Below are 15,265 nucleotides of genomic sequence, written 5' to 3'. Positions count from 1 at the left end.
GTCGTTCGCTCAATTTCCTGACACAAACAATCTTGGGCCGTGGTTTCACGGTTCCAAAAAGACCTTCTAAGCATACCAGGTCCCTTTCTCTCAGATATGCAGGCATACCACTCGCAATGCAGATACCTGCACGCCGAATATCGCGATACATCCACTTGGTTGGTCTCCCACTCCTCCAACGTCCACGACTTGGCTGGTCGAAAGACATACGTCCGCATAGCCCCCCACGAGTTTGGAATAGCTAACATCCAAGTCTATCGCACCATCCACCGCATAGGTTCCGACTTCAACGAAAGCCCATGGTACCAGAAGCAAGTGCCTCCCCAATACACTGACGAGACATGCGGCGTTCTCGGCATCTTCAACAACAAAACTACCTGCCGACGCCGTCGACTCTTCGAGGCCGGCGGCACCAGGAATATTGTTGCAGAGTGGAAGCCGCAGGTTACTGAGCTGGCTGACCTCACCGTGCAGCGCATCAAAGCCGATCTGGAAGCCGGCCAGGGCGATGTCATGAAATGGTGGATGTTCCTGGCCTCAGATGTTACGGGGGGCTTTGCGTTCGGCGGGCCCTTTCGAAATCTAAAGAATGGCACCAAGAGCGGCTTGGTGCAGGATATCAAGGCTGCAATGCCGATTATCGGTGTGCACACAGAACTGCCCTGGCTGAAGCCCCGTTCTAGACAATATTCCTACTTGGGGCGGGATTACGTGGAGTGTGCGACTTGATCGCTTCGTCGACTATGGATGGGATGCTGTGCGAGCGACCGGTGCTTCACTTCCGTGAGTGCCCGCGCGTTACACTGCACCCGAGCACGGCCGAGGCGATTATGAAGATGATGGATACATTTGCGATTAAGCCTACGGAGGACAAATGTCTTGTTGTACCCGAGTGAGTGGCAGGTAAGCTGTCCAAAGATGGGGACGCCGTTGGCTTGCCACGCTGGGCGCGTTGCTGGTACGGACTGATTGTCGGAACACATGTCACTGTGCCGGTTAATTGCGAGCCTGTTTGTGTTATCGATGAGTACTTAACCCAATGCGCAGCGTATCTATGTATTTACCTTCTTCCGCACTTACCTGACCAGCCCAAGCGTACACTCCAAAACGGTACCCCTTTTCCCAATCTCTACTTTACTTGGATCCATACTTCATCTCAAAGAACTAAACATGTGTATTTGCTGCGACGATCTTGAGGAGGACCAGAATTTGTGCAATTGTTACCACGAATGCGATGACTGCGGTGGATGTTACGACTACCCATGCTGCGATTACTGTGTGGTTCAGTGATGGGATGGGCGGAGCTAAGCAGGGCCATACGGAACAGTAGTTGCTTTGACATGGAGTCATTTATTTTGCTTGATGCTGTAAATATATAGAGGGTTGCAACAGAACGTGACTGGACATTAGACAGCCATCATAGCGTTACGTTATGGATTCCACCCTAAAGCTAAGTAGTCTTCTCAGGATTGTCCAACATCTCATTTTCAGGTTTTCTTAACACCAATCAGAATGGCAATGAGGCAGTCAACATTGAGTAAGTCAGACCTACAAACGCTCAGCCACCAATGTGGCACGGCTGCCATAAGCATATGCCACACTGCCAATAAATGGTACCTCAGGTACCATGTAACATGCATGGTAGAGCGCCGCCTAAGCAGGCATTTCAGCTGTGGAGGCTTGCATATATGGTCATGGAACCATGATCAATGGATTGGTACCATCATGGCTCCCTACGATCTACCTTCCGCGGATGATGTTCGCAATGCAGCAGTCGTACTCGCACCCATTGTCCATAGAACACCTATCCGGACTTCTCCAACCTTGACAAGAATGGCGAATCAAAATATCCTCGGCTCTACGAAGCAGCCCTCGTCGCCGCAAGTCGAACTTCAGTTCAAGTGTGAGAATCTCCAGCACACTGGATCTTTCAAGTTCCGAGGGGCCTGTCACTTCCTAGCCAAACTCGAGTACCAGGATCTAAAGAATGGTGTAGTGGCGTACAGTACAGGTAATCCAACGCCCTGCCCAGCATCCCAGCACTCCCTAAAGAATCCCAGGAAACCACGCCCAAGCCGTCGCGCACGCGGCCCAGCTCGCCAGCAAAGCCCGCAACATTCCCATCCCCTCCTACGTCGTGGTACCGTCCAACTGTCCCCCAAAGAAAGTCGCCGCAGCCCGCAGCCACGGCGCCTCCGTCCTGCTCTCCAGCACCGATCCTAACTCCCGGGTCCTCCTCGCCGAGCACATCCAGCGCGCTACCGGTGCAATTCTCATCCCGCCCGCTGACCACCTTAACATTGTCCTCGGTCAGGCGACGGCAGTGCAAGAGTTCCTGCAGCAGGCATCCCAAACGGGAAATCCACTCGACGCCATCATCGTCCCGAGCGGCGGGGGAGGCTTACTCTGCGGCGCCATCGCAGCGTGCAAGCCTCACGGAGTGGCCGTCTTTGGCTGTGAGCCCGCCGTTGGAGGGCCCGGATTGGCCTCTGCGCTCGAAGTCGGTACACGCGCGCTCACGCTCCAGGGACCTGGTTCAATCGCCGATGGGCTGCGGTCGCTGACGGGCGAGGCAAACTGGGAACATATTCGTGCCGAGGGGAATGTAAGACAAGTGCTCACTGTTAGTGAGGTGCAAATCGAGCAAGCGCTCAAAGTGGGTGTGAAGGAGCTAGGGTTTGCGATCGAGCCGAGTGCTGCTGTGCCGCTGGCTGCGGCGCTATTTAGCGATGCGTTTCACAGGTGGGCGGCGGGGGCTCATAGGCAGGTAAGAGTTGGTGTTGTATTGACGGGAGGTAATGTCAGCATGGAGGACTTGGCTGCTTTAGTACCTGATTTCAAGATGGTCGCTCGAAAGTCGTAGGAGTAGCTTGTAGTCGTATCATGCGGCGATTTGCCATGAATAAGGCAGTATTTGGTTATAGACATTGGAAATGACTGATTAGGAAGCGGTTGATTTCTGGGTGTTTGCAAGATTAGAGATGAACAATCAGGCTTTCGCAAATAACTTTCCTAGCACGCGTAAGTTTTCTCGCCAATCCTATGGGGCGTATCGCGCGTGAGCTGACAGAACATCGCCGACATAGCTACGGCACAACCGTACTACCAATAGCTACTCCGGCCCCCACATGCTCGTCATTGGCTCAAAAGTTATTTTTCGATGTCAGTGAGAGTTGATGTGCCTTAGTGCTTACGATGAAACTGTACGTTCAGCTTCATGGTTGGGTTTTATTGTGCGTGGCCTACAAGAGGGTGTTACACAGCCATGTGAAGATGGAGGCCTTGCACTATAAGGATATCTAAGCCCTAGGGACCGCAAATGATACAGGCATTTGTTTCGCAGTCGCAGTCTCGGAAATAATGCAAGACTCAGAGAAAAAAGAGAACGCTCTGGGGTACTCGATCGATGTGTCTGTCGGTGGGTCTCAAGATTCCATACAAACCGTACAGAAAGAGCCCATCGTTCGACAAGATGGCGGAACTAGAGCTTGGTTACAAGTCATGGGGTGCTGGCTTCTCTTTATGAACACATGGTATGCTTCGAATTCTCGCGATCAAGTCTATGCTCACACGCTGTAGGGGACTAACGAACTCGTTCTCAATATTCGAGACATACTACAATCAGAAGTTTCAACACATCTCTCACTCTAACATCTCATGGATTGGATCGATGCAGCTGTTCTTGACACTGTTCGTTGGCGTCTTCGCCGGCTGGCTACTCGACAGAGGTCACTTGCGTATTGTCCTTGTCACAGGAATCGCCTTTGAAGTTGTTGGAATAGCGATGACAAGCCTTTGCACAACTTACTGGCACCTACTTCTCGCACAGGGTGTCTGTGTGGGGATCGGCTCGGGAACACTGGCATTTACTAGCGCCGCCATCATCCCATTTTACTTTGCCAAGCGGAGGATGCTAGCTGCTGGCATTGTTAGTACTGGAAGTAGTGTTGGTATGTGACTTGTACGGAGTGGATGCTTGGTATTTTGCTAATTGAGATCTACAGCTGGAGTGGTATACCCACTCATGATGCGCGAACTTTTCGACAAGGTCGGGTTCGCGTGGGCTGTACGAGTACTGGCATTGGTCATGCTAGGTGGGCTCTCAATGAGCCTCGTCATCCTAAGACCGCATTCTAGTGCGAGGAAGGAACGAGCGCTGCTGAGGAGCGATCTGCTTCGCGATGCGCCTTACACTATCTTCATTGTTTGTAAGCATTCGCCTAAACATTGGATTGAACCAAGACTTAGCTTCAAACAGCTTATGCATTCATGGTAGCCGGCGTCTACGTCCCGTACTTTTTCATACAGAGCTACGCACTGGATCTTTCTATCGACGAAAGCATGACCTTCAACGTTGTCGCAATCATGAACGCCGCGACCTTTTTCGGCCGCTTCCCCTACAATTACCTTGCGGATATGTAGGTACACCATCATCCAACAGATATAATATATACTAACCAACATTCAAGTTACGGCGGCATCGCAGTCCTTGTCCCATGCTGCTTCGCCACATCCATCATCCTCTTCTTCTGGCGCTTCGTCCACACTCTCGGTGGTCTCATCGCCATTAGTGCCACTTTCTGCTTCGTTACTGGTGGATTAGTTTCCCTGCCTGCAGTCACCATTGCGAATCTTACAGAGGACAAGTCGGAGTACGGAACGCGGATGGGCATGGGGTACACAATTGCGGCCATTGGCGCTTTGCTGGGGAATCCTATTGCGGGGCTTGCGCGTGACAGTGATAGTATAGACGTGCTTGAGAGATGGCAAGGCGCCTGGTTCGTGGCTGGAGGTGCGCTGCTCGTTGCTACTGCATTGATGATTTGGGCGAGGGTTTTGCGCGCGGGTGTGAATATGAGTGTTAAGATTTGATTCTCGTTTAGAAGTCGCTGTTACTAGGCACTATGAAGTTACTAAAGCGCCTCAGACTGGGAACTAAGGGTCTTACGACTGTATTGAAACAGAGAATATGTGTTGATAATGAAGGAGTGTAGTAATCTATCTGAACGCAGCATTGCTTAATCTCCTGCCGCATACACCTATACCGATAGAAGCACCACAGATACAAGCACTAAAGAGCGTCCGCTAATCACACCCCTCACCACACTTCCACCGAGCGAATGTCTGTCCACACCATACCCTACCCTTTGGCGCCGAGTGTATTTACTTGCATACAATGACACCATTCTGCAACTTCACCCTCGTAAAGCTCGCATCATTCCCTCCGCTCTTAATGGTAGCTACTTTTTGGCTAGCATTGGCGTCCTTGAAGATATTGCAGGTGCCCGAGCCGCTGACAACAAGCGCGCGGTTGGCAGGCACACCGCTGCCTAGGTTGCCGAAGTTCTTGGAAATGCTGATTTTGGCGCCGTTCTTGGGGATGTTGGCTTGCACGGCGGTGTCAGTGGCATCGTCAGAGAATTGGACACGGATGGCGGCGGTCTGAGTGTGTTAGTTGGAGTTGAGGTTGAGAGAGAAGTGGAATGTTGGAGGAAGGGTAGGTATGAACAGGGAGATAACGGACCTGACGCTCTTCAACTGTGACTGGAGAGGCGGCAACAAGTGCGCCGAAGAGGGTGGTGAGGATTATTGTAGACTTCATGGTGGCGGCTGGTTAGGTTGTTGAAAGTAGAGGTTGCGGCGGTCTGAAGAGTGGCTTCTGGAAGTGAATGATTATGTGTTGCTGCTGAATTGGTGTCCGTTGATTGTGCCGTAGACATATCTTATATACCATCTCCCGAGCCGCATCTTCATCTTCAGCCAGAACAGTTATGACCTCTTGGTTAAACGCAAGGACTGCGCCCATCGCATCTCACCGTCGTGCAAGCGTCAGCTTGCTGCTTTGCACCCCACAATTTAGAAATCCATCGTACGATCAGAAGTCAAATTACGTATCAACACCACGACAGAAGGAATCAGGTTCATCAGCAAAGTCATCATGATGGTAGACCTTCAAACGACGTTCTCGCACTACTGCACGTGTATGTGGCACGAGTGTGGCGTCCGTTCTGACTCCGTCCCTTGGCCAACTTGGCCTTAGGTAAGATGCCCACAATATGTCATGCTCTTTCGTAGTCGAGTGGAGCGTGGTAAAATCGCTTCGTGCGCTGGTTGGTGTGTTATATGAAACGTAGATTGGGGTCCGCTTAGTGAGCTTGTTTGGAACCAAAGTTAGGTCACCTGTAGCTCGCAGGAAACCCATAAGAAAAGAACATTTCTCTCTTTTTAGCCTTAACAGGAATCGTCAGCAGGAGCTTGGTTTGGTGCGCAGGTCTCACAGTTGTGCGACGAGTAGGAAACTGTACGCAACTGCCGAAGGTCAAGACGCTGACAAGACCGACAGCTTATTATCGTAGGCCTGGATTAATTTTATTCTCGGATTTTTCAAAGGGTACATGCAAAATTGCGAAAGTATCCAGTACAGAAGTACGCATGTAACACTGAGTCTTGTTGACGTTAGCAATGTTCCGTCTCCATCTCAGCTGCGCCAATATGAACATCCACCTGAAACATTTCATGTCGCGGTTTACCCTGTTAACCTCAACACCATGGCTCGGTCCAGCATCGCTTACCCATGCTCTGTACTACATCGCTTCACGCACACATATATATACCACAATAGCTAGTATTCAATCAATCTTCAGTGCCTAACAATTTCTTCTGCCCAAGGTGCGGTTTATCCTCAACCGCAACATTTCATGGTATCAGTGTCTAGAGCGTTCCCAGTTTCACGGCACGCCCAAGAGCTATTCAGGTTACGATATGTTCCCAAATATACGAGCAACAATTTTACATTGTGGCGTGCAGATGTTGGATTTATCAATTCTAATCGAAAACCCAGCAACCCTCCGCGAGATCACGAGCATATTGCTTTCCACGAGAACATCCTGCGCTTTCGGCCTCGAGCAATCCTCCCTTAGAACTATTCTTTGAGACCTATCACTATGAGCATTTCATAGCATTTGTCGGTAAACGATCCGTAACAAGACATACCATTAGATGCAAGTCCTGCACCTTCCAGAGCAAGGGTTGCACAGACATGTGCAGACAGCTCGCTCTCCAAGCTCGTTGCGAACCTCGAAGAGCGGGTTGGAGGCAGCATTCTCCGGGGCAGCAACCGGGGAAGCGAGAGCCGTCAGGGCGGTGCCGAGGAGGATGAGGACGGTGGCTTTGAACTGCATGGTAGCGGTGAAACGGCGTGATGATGACCGAGGATTCAAGGTGGAGCTGAAGGTGCTGTGGAAACTTGAGCAGGAAGAATTGAGAGATACTTTATACAAAGTGTTAAGAAGACGCAGCGCGGTTGGCTGGTGACCTCAAGACTCCTCTATCTCATGCGAAGTCTTTTGCCACTTCCTGAAAGGGGAAAGTTGAGGAGGTACCAAGCAAGCCAAGCGTGGATAGCAACCCTTCGACTCCTTCTCGCGAGAGAACGATATGTGAGGTAATCCCCAAGAAGAATCGACTTTTCATGATGTTTAGTATGGTATTACTACAACCTTCGTGAGGGAGTAAGAGATACTGCTCCAGTAGAGTTTGGAATTGATTGATGGTTTCAAGGTGATCAAATGTTCCGATTCGACTTGAGGTGGAGGACATATCCGTGTCCGTATGCCTGCATTATCGGCACATTGTATCCGAACAACTACCAAGACAACCACAAGATCTGCGCCAATGTTCTATGTAGTCTTGCAGGAGCGCTAGTCAATCCTTCAAACATGATAAAGAGCCGTATTGCGTTATGTTTACGCGACAATGTCGTGAGAGATAGGTGTTTCGCGCGAGAATAACCTCAAATGCGGCAGGTGACTAAGGCTTTGCCGAACCGACGTAAGCGATGGTGTAGTGAACTAAACACCAGTCTAGTTGTAAAGAACAGACCCGAATGTAGCAAAGGTCCTCGCTACATTACCCCACTCTCACAGACACACGAAAATGATGATAATATCTATATTTCATTGCAAACTATACACCCTGTCCCCCATTGCCACCATACATACATCCCGAGAAGCCACCCGCGAACTCCAAAAACCCAGTCAAAGCAGTGAAAGAGGTATCTTGCAATAACGATTGAGAACATGCCCAAATCACGACGAACCCAAGCGCAAAAAAGTGTCGTCAAACATAGTCATGCAAATTCCGTACAGTTGTCCGTCTCTCTAGTCGTGGCCATAATGTAGCCATCCTTTTCAAGTGAAAGCTTAAACATTGACGAGTTTAAGCCGCGACCTGCACTAGCTTTTCCACGGGCTGGCCGTTCGCCTTGTTCATGAGCGCATAGGGCAGGCTCTTGACGATGCCGCCGGTGACGGGGAGCTGGGTGCCCACGCCGCTGAGGAATGTGTCAACATCGCGAGCGCACATGCGGCCCTCGTTGATGCCCCAGACAATGAGAGACTGGCCGCGGCGGCAATCACCTGCAGCGAAGACACCGGGGAGGTTGGTGTTGTAGTGGCCCGGGGTGGTCTTGACGTTCTTGCGGGCATCGCGCTCGACGATATCAGCGAGCACGCGCTCCTCGGGACCCAGGAAACCCATAGACAAGAGGACGAGCTCGGCGGGGAAGAATTGCTCGCTGCCCTCGACCTGCTTCATGTCCCAGCCGCCGGTGGCGGACTTGGTCCACTCGACGCGGACGGTGTTAATACCCTTGACCTTGCCCTCGCCGTCGTCGACGAACTCCTTGGACATCACGCAGTACTCGCGAGGATCCTTGCCCATGTGCGTCTTGACTTCCGAGTGGCCGTAGTCAGTGCGGAAGATACGCGGCCATTGAGGCCACGGGTTGTCACGGGCACGCTCTGGCGGCGGCTGGGGAAGGAGCTCGAAGTTGACGACCGACTTGGCTCCGTGGCGGACGGAGGTACCGATGCAGTCGTTACCGGTATCACCGCCTCCAATAACCACGACGTTCTTGCCCTTAGCCGAGATGTAAGCATTGTCGGCAAGCTCGGAGTCGAGGAGGGACTTGGTATTCTTGTGCAGGAACTGCATGGCGAAGTGGACACCATCGAGGTTGCGGTTGGGGATGGGCAGGTCACGAGCGACAGTCGCACCAGTGGCGAGAATGACAGCGTCGTACTCAGCACGCAGGGACTCCAGAGATGGCTGGCCCTCCGCACCGACAGCGACACCAGTGACGAACTTGACACCCTCGGCGGCGAGGAAGTCGACACGGCGCTGCACAACCTTCTTGTCGAGCTTCATGTTGGGAATACCGTACATGAGCAGACCACCAACGCGATCGGCACGCTCGTACACGGTGACTTCGTGACCACACTTGTTGAGCTGATCAGATGCAGCAAGACCAGCAGGGCCAGATCCGATGATGGCCACCTTCTTGCCAGTGCGTGTCTGGGGCGGCGAGGGGATCATCCAGCCCATTTCGAAACCACGATCGATGATGGCGCACTCGATCGACTTGATACCAACAGGGTCCTCGTTGATACCTAGAACGCAGGCACCCTCGCAAGGAGCAGGACAGACACGGCCGGTGAACTCGGGGAAGTTGTTAGTCATGAGCAGACGGTTGAGAGCGTCGCGCCACTGGTTTTGGCTATGAAACAGTTAGCATAAGTCATACCAGGAGTAAGGATGGGGTTTCTATTACAAAACAAGCTCATTCCATTTAGGAATGATGTTGGAGATCGGGCAGCCAGTGTCAGACTGACAGAAAGGTACACCACAGTCCATGCAACGAGCAGTCTGGTACTTGAGTTCATCCTCATTGAGACGTTGCGAGAGCTCGGACCAGTCACGAGTGCGGGTCTTGGGGTTGCGGTACTTCTCAGAGCGTCGCTGGTACTTCATGAAACCCTTGGTCTTGTCAAGAACAAGAGCTTTCTTCTTCTCAGCCTTGGCGTCACTGACGCTCTCTTCGATGTCGAGAAGATCGGCCTTTTTGTCCTTTGCTTCGTGCTGTTGCTTCAAAGACTCCTCGTGGGACGTGCGAACAGGATTTCCAGGGAGGATTGCAAGAGGGTACTCCTTCCTCTTCTTCTCGGCTTCCTTAGCAGCCTCCTCCAAGAGGACGCGCTTGTAGTCGACCGGCATGATCTTGACGAAGCGGGGAAGGGCGCGAGTGAAGTCCAAGAGGATGCGGGCAGCAAGCTCTGAGCCAGTGTAATGATGGTGGTCCTCGATGAGCCCACGGAGAAAGGCGATTTCCTGGGGATCCTCAAGGCCAGAAAGCTCAACCATCTCCTGATTGACCTTCTGCTCGAAATCTTGATGGATGTCGAGGACATAGGCGATACCGCCGGACATACCAGCAGCAAAGTTGCGACCAGTAGATCCAAGGACGACTACGCGACCACCAGTCATGTACTCGCAGCCGTGGTCACCGACACCTTCAACAACGGCCGTGGCACCGGAGTTGCGGACGGCGAAACGCTCGGCAGCAACACCGCGGAAGAAGCAGGTACCCTTGGTGGCACCGTACAAGCAAACGTTTCCGATGAGAACGTTCTCTTCAGCCTTGAACACAGCCGTGCGAGGCGGGTAGACGATGATGCGACCGCCGGAGAGCCCCTTGCCGACATAGTCGTTGGCGTCACCCTCGAGCTCCAGAGTAATACCAGGAGCCAAGTAAGCACCGAAAGACTGTCCAGCAGATCCACGAATGTTGGCATGGATTGTGTCCTGGGGAAGGCCAGCTTCGCCGTAGCGCCTGCTGACCTGGTAGGATAGGGTGGCACCCAAGGCACGGTCAGTGTTGACGATATCGCATTCGATACGTGCGGGCAAGCCCTTCTCGAGAGCCAGCTCGGACTCGGCAATGAGTTTGTTGTCAAGACGCACGTGGAGACGGTGGTCCTGCTTGCGGACGTTGAAGGTGGCCACACCAGGTCGAAGGGTATGGGCGGGTGTCAGGATGAGCGACAAGTCGATATTCTCAGTCTTGGCAGTGCGGAGGTCGTCGCGGACACGGAGAACCTCGCAGTGGCCAACCATCTCGTTGATGGTACGGAATCCGAGCTTAGCCATGATGGCACGAAGTTCATTGGCGACATAGTAGAAGAAGTTGATGACGTGCTCGGGTGTACCAACAAACTTCTTCCTGAGCTCAGGGTCCTGGGTGGCAATACCAACGGGGCAAGTGTTCAAGTGGCTAGGAATTGTTAGCATAGCTCAGTCAATAGCTTGGAGGCAAGATTGCTTACCACTTCCTCATCATAATGCAGCCCATGGCGATGAGAGGGGTCGTAGCGAAACCCCACTCTTCGGCACCAAGGAGACAAGCGATAGCGACGTCGCGACCAGTGCGGAGCTGTCCGTCAGTCTGAACGATGACACGTCCTCGGAGATCATTGAGGACCAAAGTCTGATGAGTCTCGGCAAGACCCAACTCCCAGGGAAGACCGGCGTACTTGATACCAGTCCAGCGAGAAGCACCGGTACCACCATCGTGACCAGAGATCAAGATGTGATCAGCCTTGGCCTTGGCGACACCAGAAGCGACGATACCGACACCGGTCTCAGAGACAAGTTTGACGGAGACACGGGCGCGCGGGTTCGAGCACTTGAGATCGTAAATCAACTGCTTGAGATCTTCGATGGAGTAAATGTCGTGATGAGGCGGGGGGCTGATGAGGCCGACACCAGGAGTAGAGTGACGGGTCTTCGCAATGGAAGCGGAGACCTTGTGACCGGGAAGTTCACCACCCTCACCAGGCTTAGCTCCCTGAGCCATCTTGATCTGAAGCTCATCGGCGTCGGCGAGGTAGTTGCTGGTCACACCGAAACGACCAGAGGCAATTTGCTTGATGGCAGAGCGCATGGTGTCACCGTTTTCCATGCGGAGAGATCGCTCGGGATCCTCACCACCCTCACCGGTGTTGGACTTGCCGCCCAATCGATTCATGGCGACAGCAAGGGTAGAGTGAGACTCCATGGAGATAGAGCCGTAAGACATAGCACCAGTCACGAAGCGACGGACAATGTCGGTCCACGGCTCGACCTGGTCGATGGGAATGGGGTTGCGATCCTCAAAGTTGAAGTCGAGCAGACCACGGAGCGTGCAGTCCTTGATGCGCTCATATTCGTTCAGGGAGTATGCCTCGTAAGACTTGTCGTTCTTGGTGCGGACGGCATCCTGGATGTTTGCGATAGCAGTCGGGTCGTTGACGTGAGCCTCTCCACCGTCACGCCAATGGTACTCACCAGTCTCGGTAAGGCCGGGAACCTCAACGATGCTGCGGGATGGGAACCCCTTTTCGTGAAGCGCGAAAGCATCTTGAGCAAAGTCCTTAAAAGTCGCACCCTTAATGCGAGTAGCGGTTCCCGTGAAGCAACGGTCGACAACTGAATCATCGATACCAAGGGCCTCGAAGATCTGAGCTCCCTTGTACGACTGCAACGTAGAAATTCCCATCTTGCTCATAACTTTCAGGATACCACCATCGCAGGAGTGCTTGTAGTTGTCAATGAGTTGCTCAGGTGAGAGCTTCTTACGGATCAAACCCTCACGGTGCATCTTCAGAATGCACTCGATGGCAAGGTAAGGGCAGATGGCGTCAGCACCGTAACCGACGAGAACGGACATGTGGTGGACTTCACGAGCTTCGGCAGTCTCGATGACAAGGGCGACGCGGGAGCGGGCCTTGCTACGGACAAGGTGATGGTGCACCATACCAGTGGCGAGACAAGCGGAGACAGCCACTCGTTCGGCGGAGGTAGCGCGGTCGGAGAGCACGAGAATGTTGTCACCGCTGTCGATGCACTCGGTGGCAGCATCGCAGATTCGGTCGAGCGCATTCATGTAACCATCGACACCTTCGCTCTTGGGGAAGGTGATGTCGATCGTCTTGACTGTCCACCCAGGGTAGAGGCTATGCGCGTTGTTCAATGCCTTGAACTCCTCCAAAGAGAGGATGGGTGACGGAAGAAGTAATCGACCGCACTGCGACTCGTCCATCTCAAGCAAATTACCCTGAGGGCCAACGTATGCCTCGAGCGACATAACAATAGCCTCTCGGATAGGGTCGATGGGAGGGTTCGTGACCTGGGCGAAGAGCTGTCGGAAATACTCGTACATGAGGCGGGGCTGCTGCGCCAGGCATGCGAGAGGTGCGTCATTCCCCATAGAACCGAGAGCCTCCTTGGAATCGGCGGCCATAGGCGCAAGGAGCAGTGTGACCTGCTCGAGGGAGTATCCAAATGCCTTGAGGCGCGGGTCCTCGTGCACACGGGTGTCGGTAAGAGCAGAGCTAAGATCTACACCCTTGTCGAGGACCGCCTGCTTGATCTTGGGCAAAGTCAACAGGTTCTTCTCAACCCAGGATCGGAAATCGTGACGAGCTGCAACCGTATTCTTCAGCTCAGAGTCGTCGATGATGCGGCCAGCAACGGTATCAACGAGCAACATGCGGCCAGGCTGGAGACGGCCCTTCTGTACGACTCGCTCAGGCTCGATGGAGATTGTACCGACCTCTGAAGCGCAGACAATTCGATCGTCGTCAGTCACGTAGTAACGGCAAGGTCGGAGGCCGTTACGATCAAGGTTCGCTCCGCAGTACCGTCCATCGGAGAAAGTGAAGAGGGCTGGGCCGTCCCAGGGCTCCATCATGCAGGCCGCCCACTCATAGAATGCCTGTTTCGCAGGGTCCATGGAATGGTTACCTTGCCATGCCTCCGGCACCATGAGCATAACAGCTTCAGGTAGCGAGAGAACACCGTTTATGGTGAGCAATTCGAGCACATTGTCGAATGCAGCAGAGTCGGAACCTCCGTCCTCAACGATCGGGTACAGAAGGTCGAGTTCATCACCAAACATCTCCGACTTCATGACGCCTTCTCGGGAGCGCATCCAGTTCTTGTTACCACGCAGGGTGTTGATCTCACCATTGTGGGCTGCCCATCGCAAGGGCTGTGCACGATCCCAGCTAGGGAATGTGTTAGTGGAGAAACGCGAATGAACAAGAGCAAAGTGCCCCTCATAATCGACTGAGAGAAGGTCGTGATAGTATTCGTAGACTTGCACAGGTGCAAGCTGGCCCTTGTACACAATGTTCTTGTTGCTCAAGGAGCAGATGTAGAACCAGTTGTGCAGGCCAATAACGTGCGTGGAGCGCTTGCGTAGCACATAGAGCTGTCGCTCGAAGTACCCGGTATCAAAAGTCTTGTCGAAGTCCGGCTTCGGCTCCTTGCCCTCACCAAACGCGGTCTTTAGCACCACAAACGGCTGCAGTATGATTGGCTCGCGCGACAAAGCAGCCGGACCAAGCAGCGTAGAGTCCCGCGGGACCACTCGCCAACCCAATACTCTCAGATCCAGCTGATCAGCCACATCCTCGAACATCGCCTTGGTCTCATCCAGCGCTGCGGCATCGGGCTTGAAGAAGAGGTTACCAGTCGCATACTGGCCCTGGGGAGGGAGCGTAAAGCCCTGCTCGCGTCCGAACTCCTTCACGAAGAATCGGTGGGGGATCGAAGTCATGACACCAGCACCGTCGCCATCACGTGCATCGGAGCCCACGGCACCTCGATGGGTCATGTTGCATAGCAATGACCGTGCTGTCGATTGTAAGTACTCGTATACAGAAGCCGAGCTGAATGATCTTACCATCCGAAACGATTTTGTGGCTCGCCTTGCCCTTGATATGGCTACCGATTGTTAGCACGTGCTGGAGTCGCAAACAGTCGAATCATCACATACGCAGCAAAACCGACACCACAAGCATCCTTCTCCAACTCAGGGTCGTAGAGACCCTGCTTCAAGGGCAGGGCGCCCGCCCACGATTTGTTCTCTGGGCCATCCTGATAAGGAAAGACGGAGCTTTCCTCCTCGACTATCGGCGTTTCCTGGGGTAATTTTATATCTTCGGCGAAGGAAACGCTACCCATTATATCGGCGGACGGCCGAAGGTTTGTGGTGGTGGTTGGGTCGAGGGAGTGCGGGTGGGGTATCTAGGACCGTAGTGGGGGTTGAGGTTCGCGTATTTGGCTGGTAGTTGATGCTCTGATACTGTAACAAACAATTAGCGATCGCGATCAATCTCGACGTCTCGGTAGGTTGTGGTCAGGTTCGCACGGCTCCCAATTGCCTCGCGCAAGTGAGTGGAAAGAGCGCCCCGAGTGGGTGATATTTTCTATCGTAATCGCCCAGACGCCCTGTTGCAAGCAGCCACTATAGCGGAGCGAGCAGGGCCCATGACCGGATCTCGACGTCTCAATGCGGGTCTGATGCCAATGACGCTATGCTAGCCTCGGCGGCGACCGACGTCCGCAAAGAAGCACAAAAGTGCTGATAAGACGGGCGGCGAAT

At 53.2% G+C, this 15,265-nt stretch overlaps 5 protein-coding genes across 5 annotated transcripts; 3 read left to right on the top strand and 2 right to left on the bottom strand.

The window, feature by feature from the left end:
* Window positions 1-96: 96 nt before the first annotated feature.
* CC84DRAFT_1262791 (uncharacterized protein) lies at window positions 97-950 on the top strand (the record flags this gene model as incomplete). The annotated part of the gene is made up of 1 exon (XM_018185176.1): window positions 97-950. The coding sequence occupies one exon, from the start codon at window positions 97-99 to the stop codon at window positions 727-729; it is 633 nt and encodes a 210-aa protein (XP_018032139.1). The 3' UTR covers window positions 730-950.
* Window positions 951-1,725: 775 nt separating this feature from the next.
* Window positions 1,726-2,863, top strand: CC84DRAFT_1262790 (tryptophan synthase beta subunit-like PLP-dependent enzyme; the record flags this gene model as incomplete). The annotated part of the gene is made up of 2 exons (XM_018185175.1): window positions 1,726-2,011; window positions 2,061-2,863. The coding sequence occupies 2 exons, from the start codon at window positions 1,726-1,728 to the stop codon at window positions 2,861-2,863; spliced, it is 1,089 nt and encodes a 362-aa protein (XP_018032138.1).
* A 497-nt stretch (window positions 2,864-3,360) lies between these two features.
* Window positions 3,361-4,888, top strand: CC84DRAFT_1153865 (MFS general substrate transporter; the record flags this gene model as incomplete). The annotated part of the gene is made up of 5 exons (XM_018176857.1): window positions 3,361-3,533; window positions 3,580-3,950; window positions 4,005-4,208; window positions 4,259-4,418; window positions 4,470-4,888. 5 exons carry the CDS (start codon window positions 3,361-3,363, stop codon window positions 4,870-4,872), a joined length of 1,311 nt encoding a protein of 436 aa, XP_018032137.1. The 3' UTR covers window positions 4,873-4,888.
* Window positions 4,889-5,079: 191 nt separating this feature from the next.
* On the bottom strand, window positions 5,080-5,602 carry CC84DRAFT_1262788 (uncharacterized protein; the record flags this gene model as incomplete). The annotated part of the gene is made up of 2 exons (XM_018185174.1): window positions 5,080-5,442; window positions 5,525-5,602. 2 exons carry the CDS (start codon window positions 5,600-5,602, stop codon window positions 5,164-5,166), a joined length of 357 nt encoding a protein of 118 aa, XP_018032136.1. The 3' UTR covers window positions 5,080-5,163.
* Window positions 5,603-7,960: 2,358 nt separating this feature from the next.
* CC84DRAFT_1262787 (glutamate synthase) lies at window positions 7,961-15,201 on the bottom strand. Its single transcript, XM_018185173.1, has 5 exons — window positions 14,657-15,201; window positions 14,564-14,604; window positions 11,163-14,514; window positions 9,611-11,110; window positions 7,961-9,556 (listed from the first exon to the last, which is right to left on the bottom strand). Exons 1-5 carry the CDS (start codon window positions 14,842-14,844, stop codon window positions 8,218-8,220), a joined length of 6,420 nt encoding a protein of 2,139 aa, XP_018032135.1. The 5' UTR covers window positions 14,845-15,201; the 3' UTR covers window positions 7,961-8,217.
* Window positions 15,202-15,265: the final 64 nt, after the last annotated feature.

The sequence above is a fragment of the Paraphaeosphaeria sporulosa genome, assembly GCF_001642045.1.
Source record: "Paraphaeosphaeria sporulosa strain AP3s5-JAC2a unplaced genomic scaffold CC84scaffold_10, whole genome shotgun sequence".
In the NCBI taxonomy this organism is placed as follows: Eukaryota; Fungi; Ascomycota; class Dothideomycetes; order Pleosporales; family Didymosphaeriaceae; genus Paraphaeosphaeria; species Paraphaeosphaeria sporulosa.
Note: the sequence above shows the minus strand (reverse complement) of the source record. Positions and strands in the feature narration are given on the sequence as shown.

Bases quoted from the DNA above. Each gene is read 5' to 3' on its own strand.
- CC84DRAFT_1262787 (XM_018185173.1), bottom strand. From the start codon at position 14,844: ATGGGTAGCGTTTCCTTCGCCGAAGATATAAAATTACCCCAGGAAACG. The intron at 14,515-14,563 runs GTAAGATCATTC...TACAATCGACAG, and splicing joins CCACAAAATCGTTTCGGATG to CACGGTCATTGCTATGCAAC. The intron at 9,557-9,610 runs GTAATAGAAACC...ACTGTTTCATAG, and splicing joins AAATGGAATGAGCTTGTTTT to CCAAAACCAGTGGCGCGACG.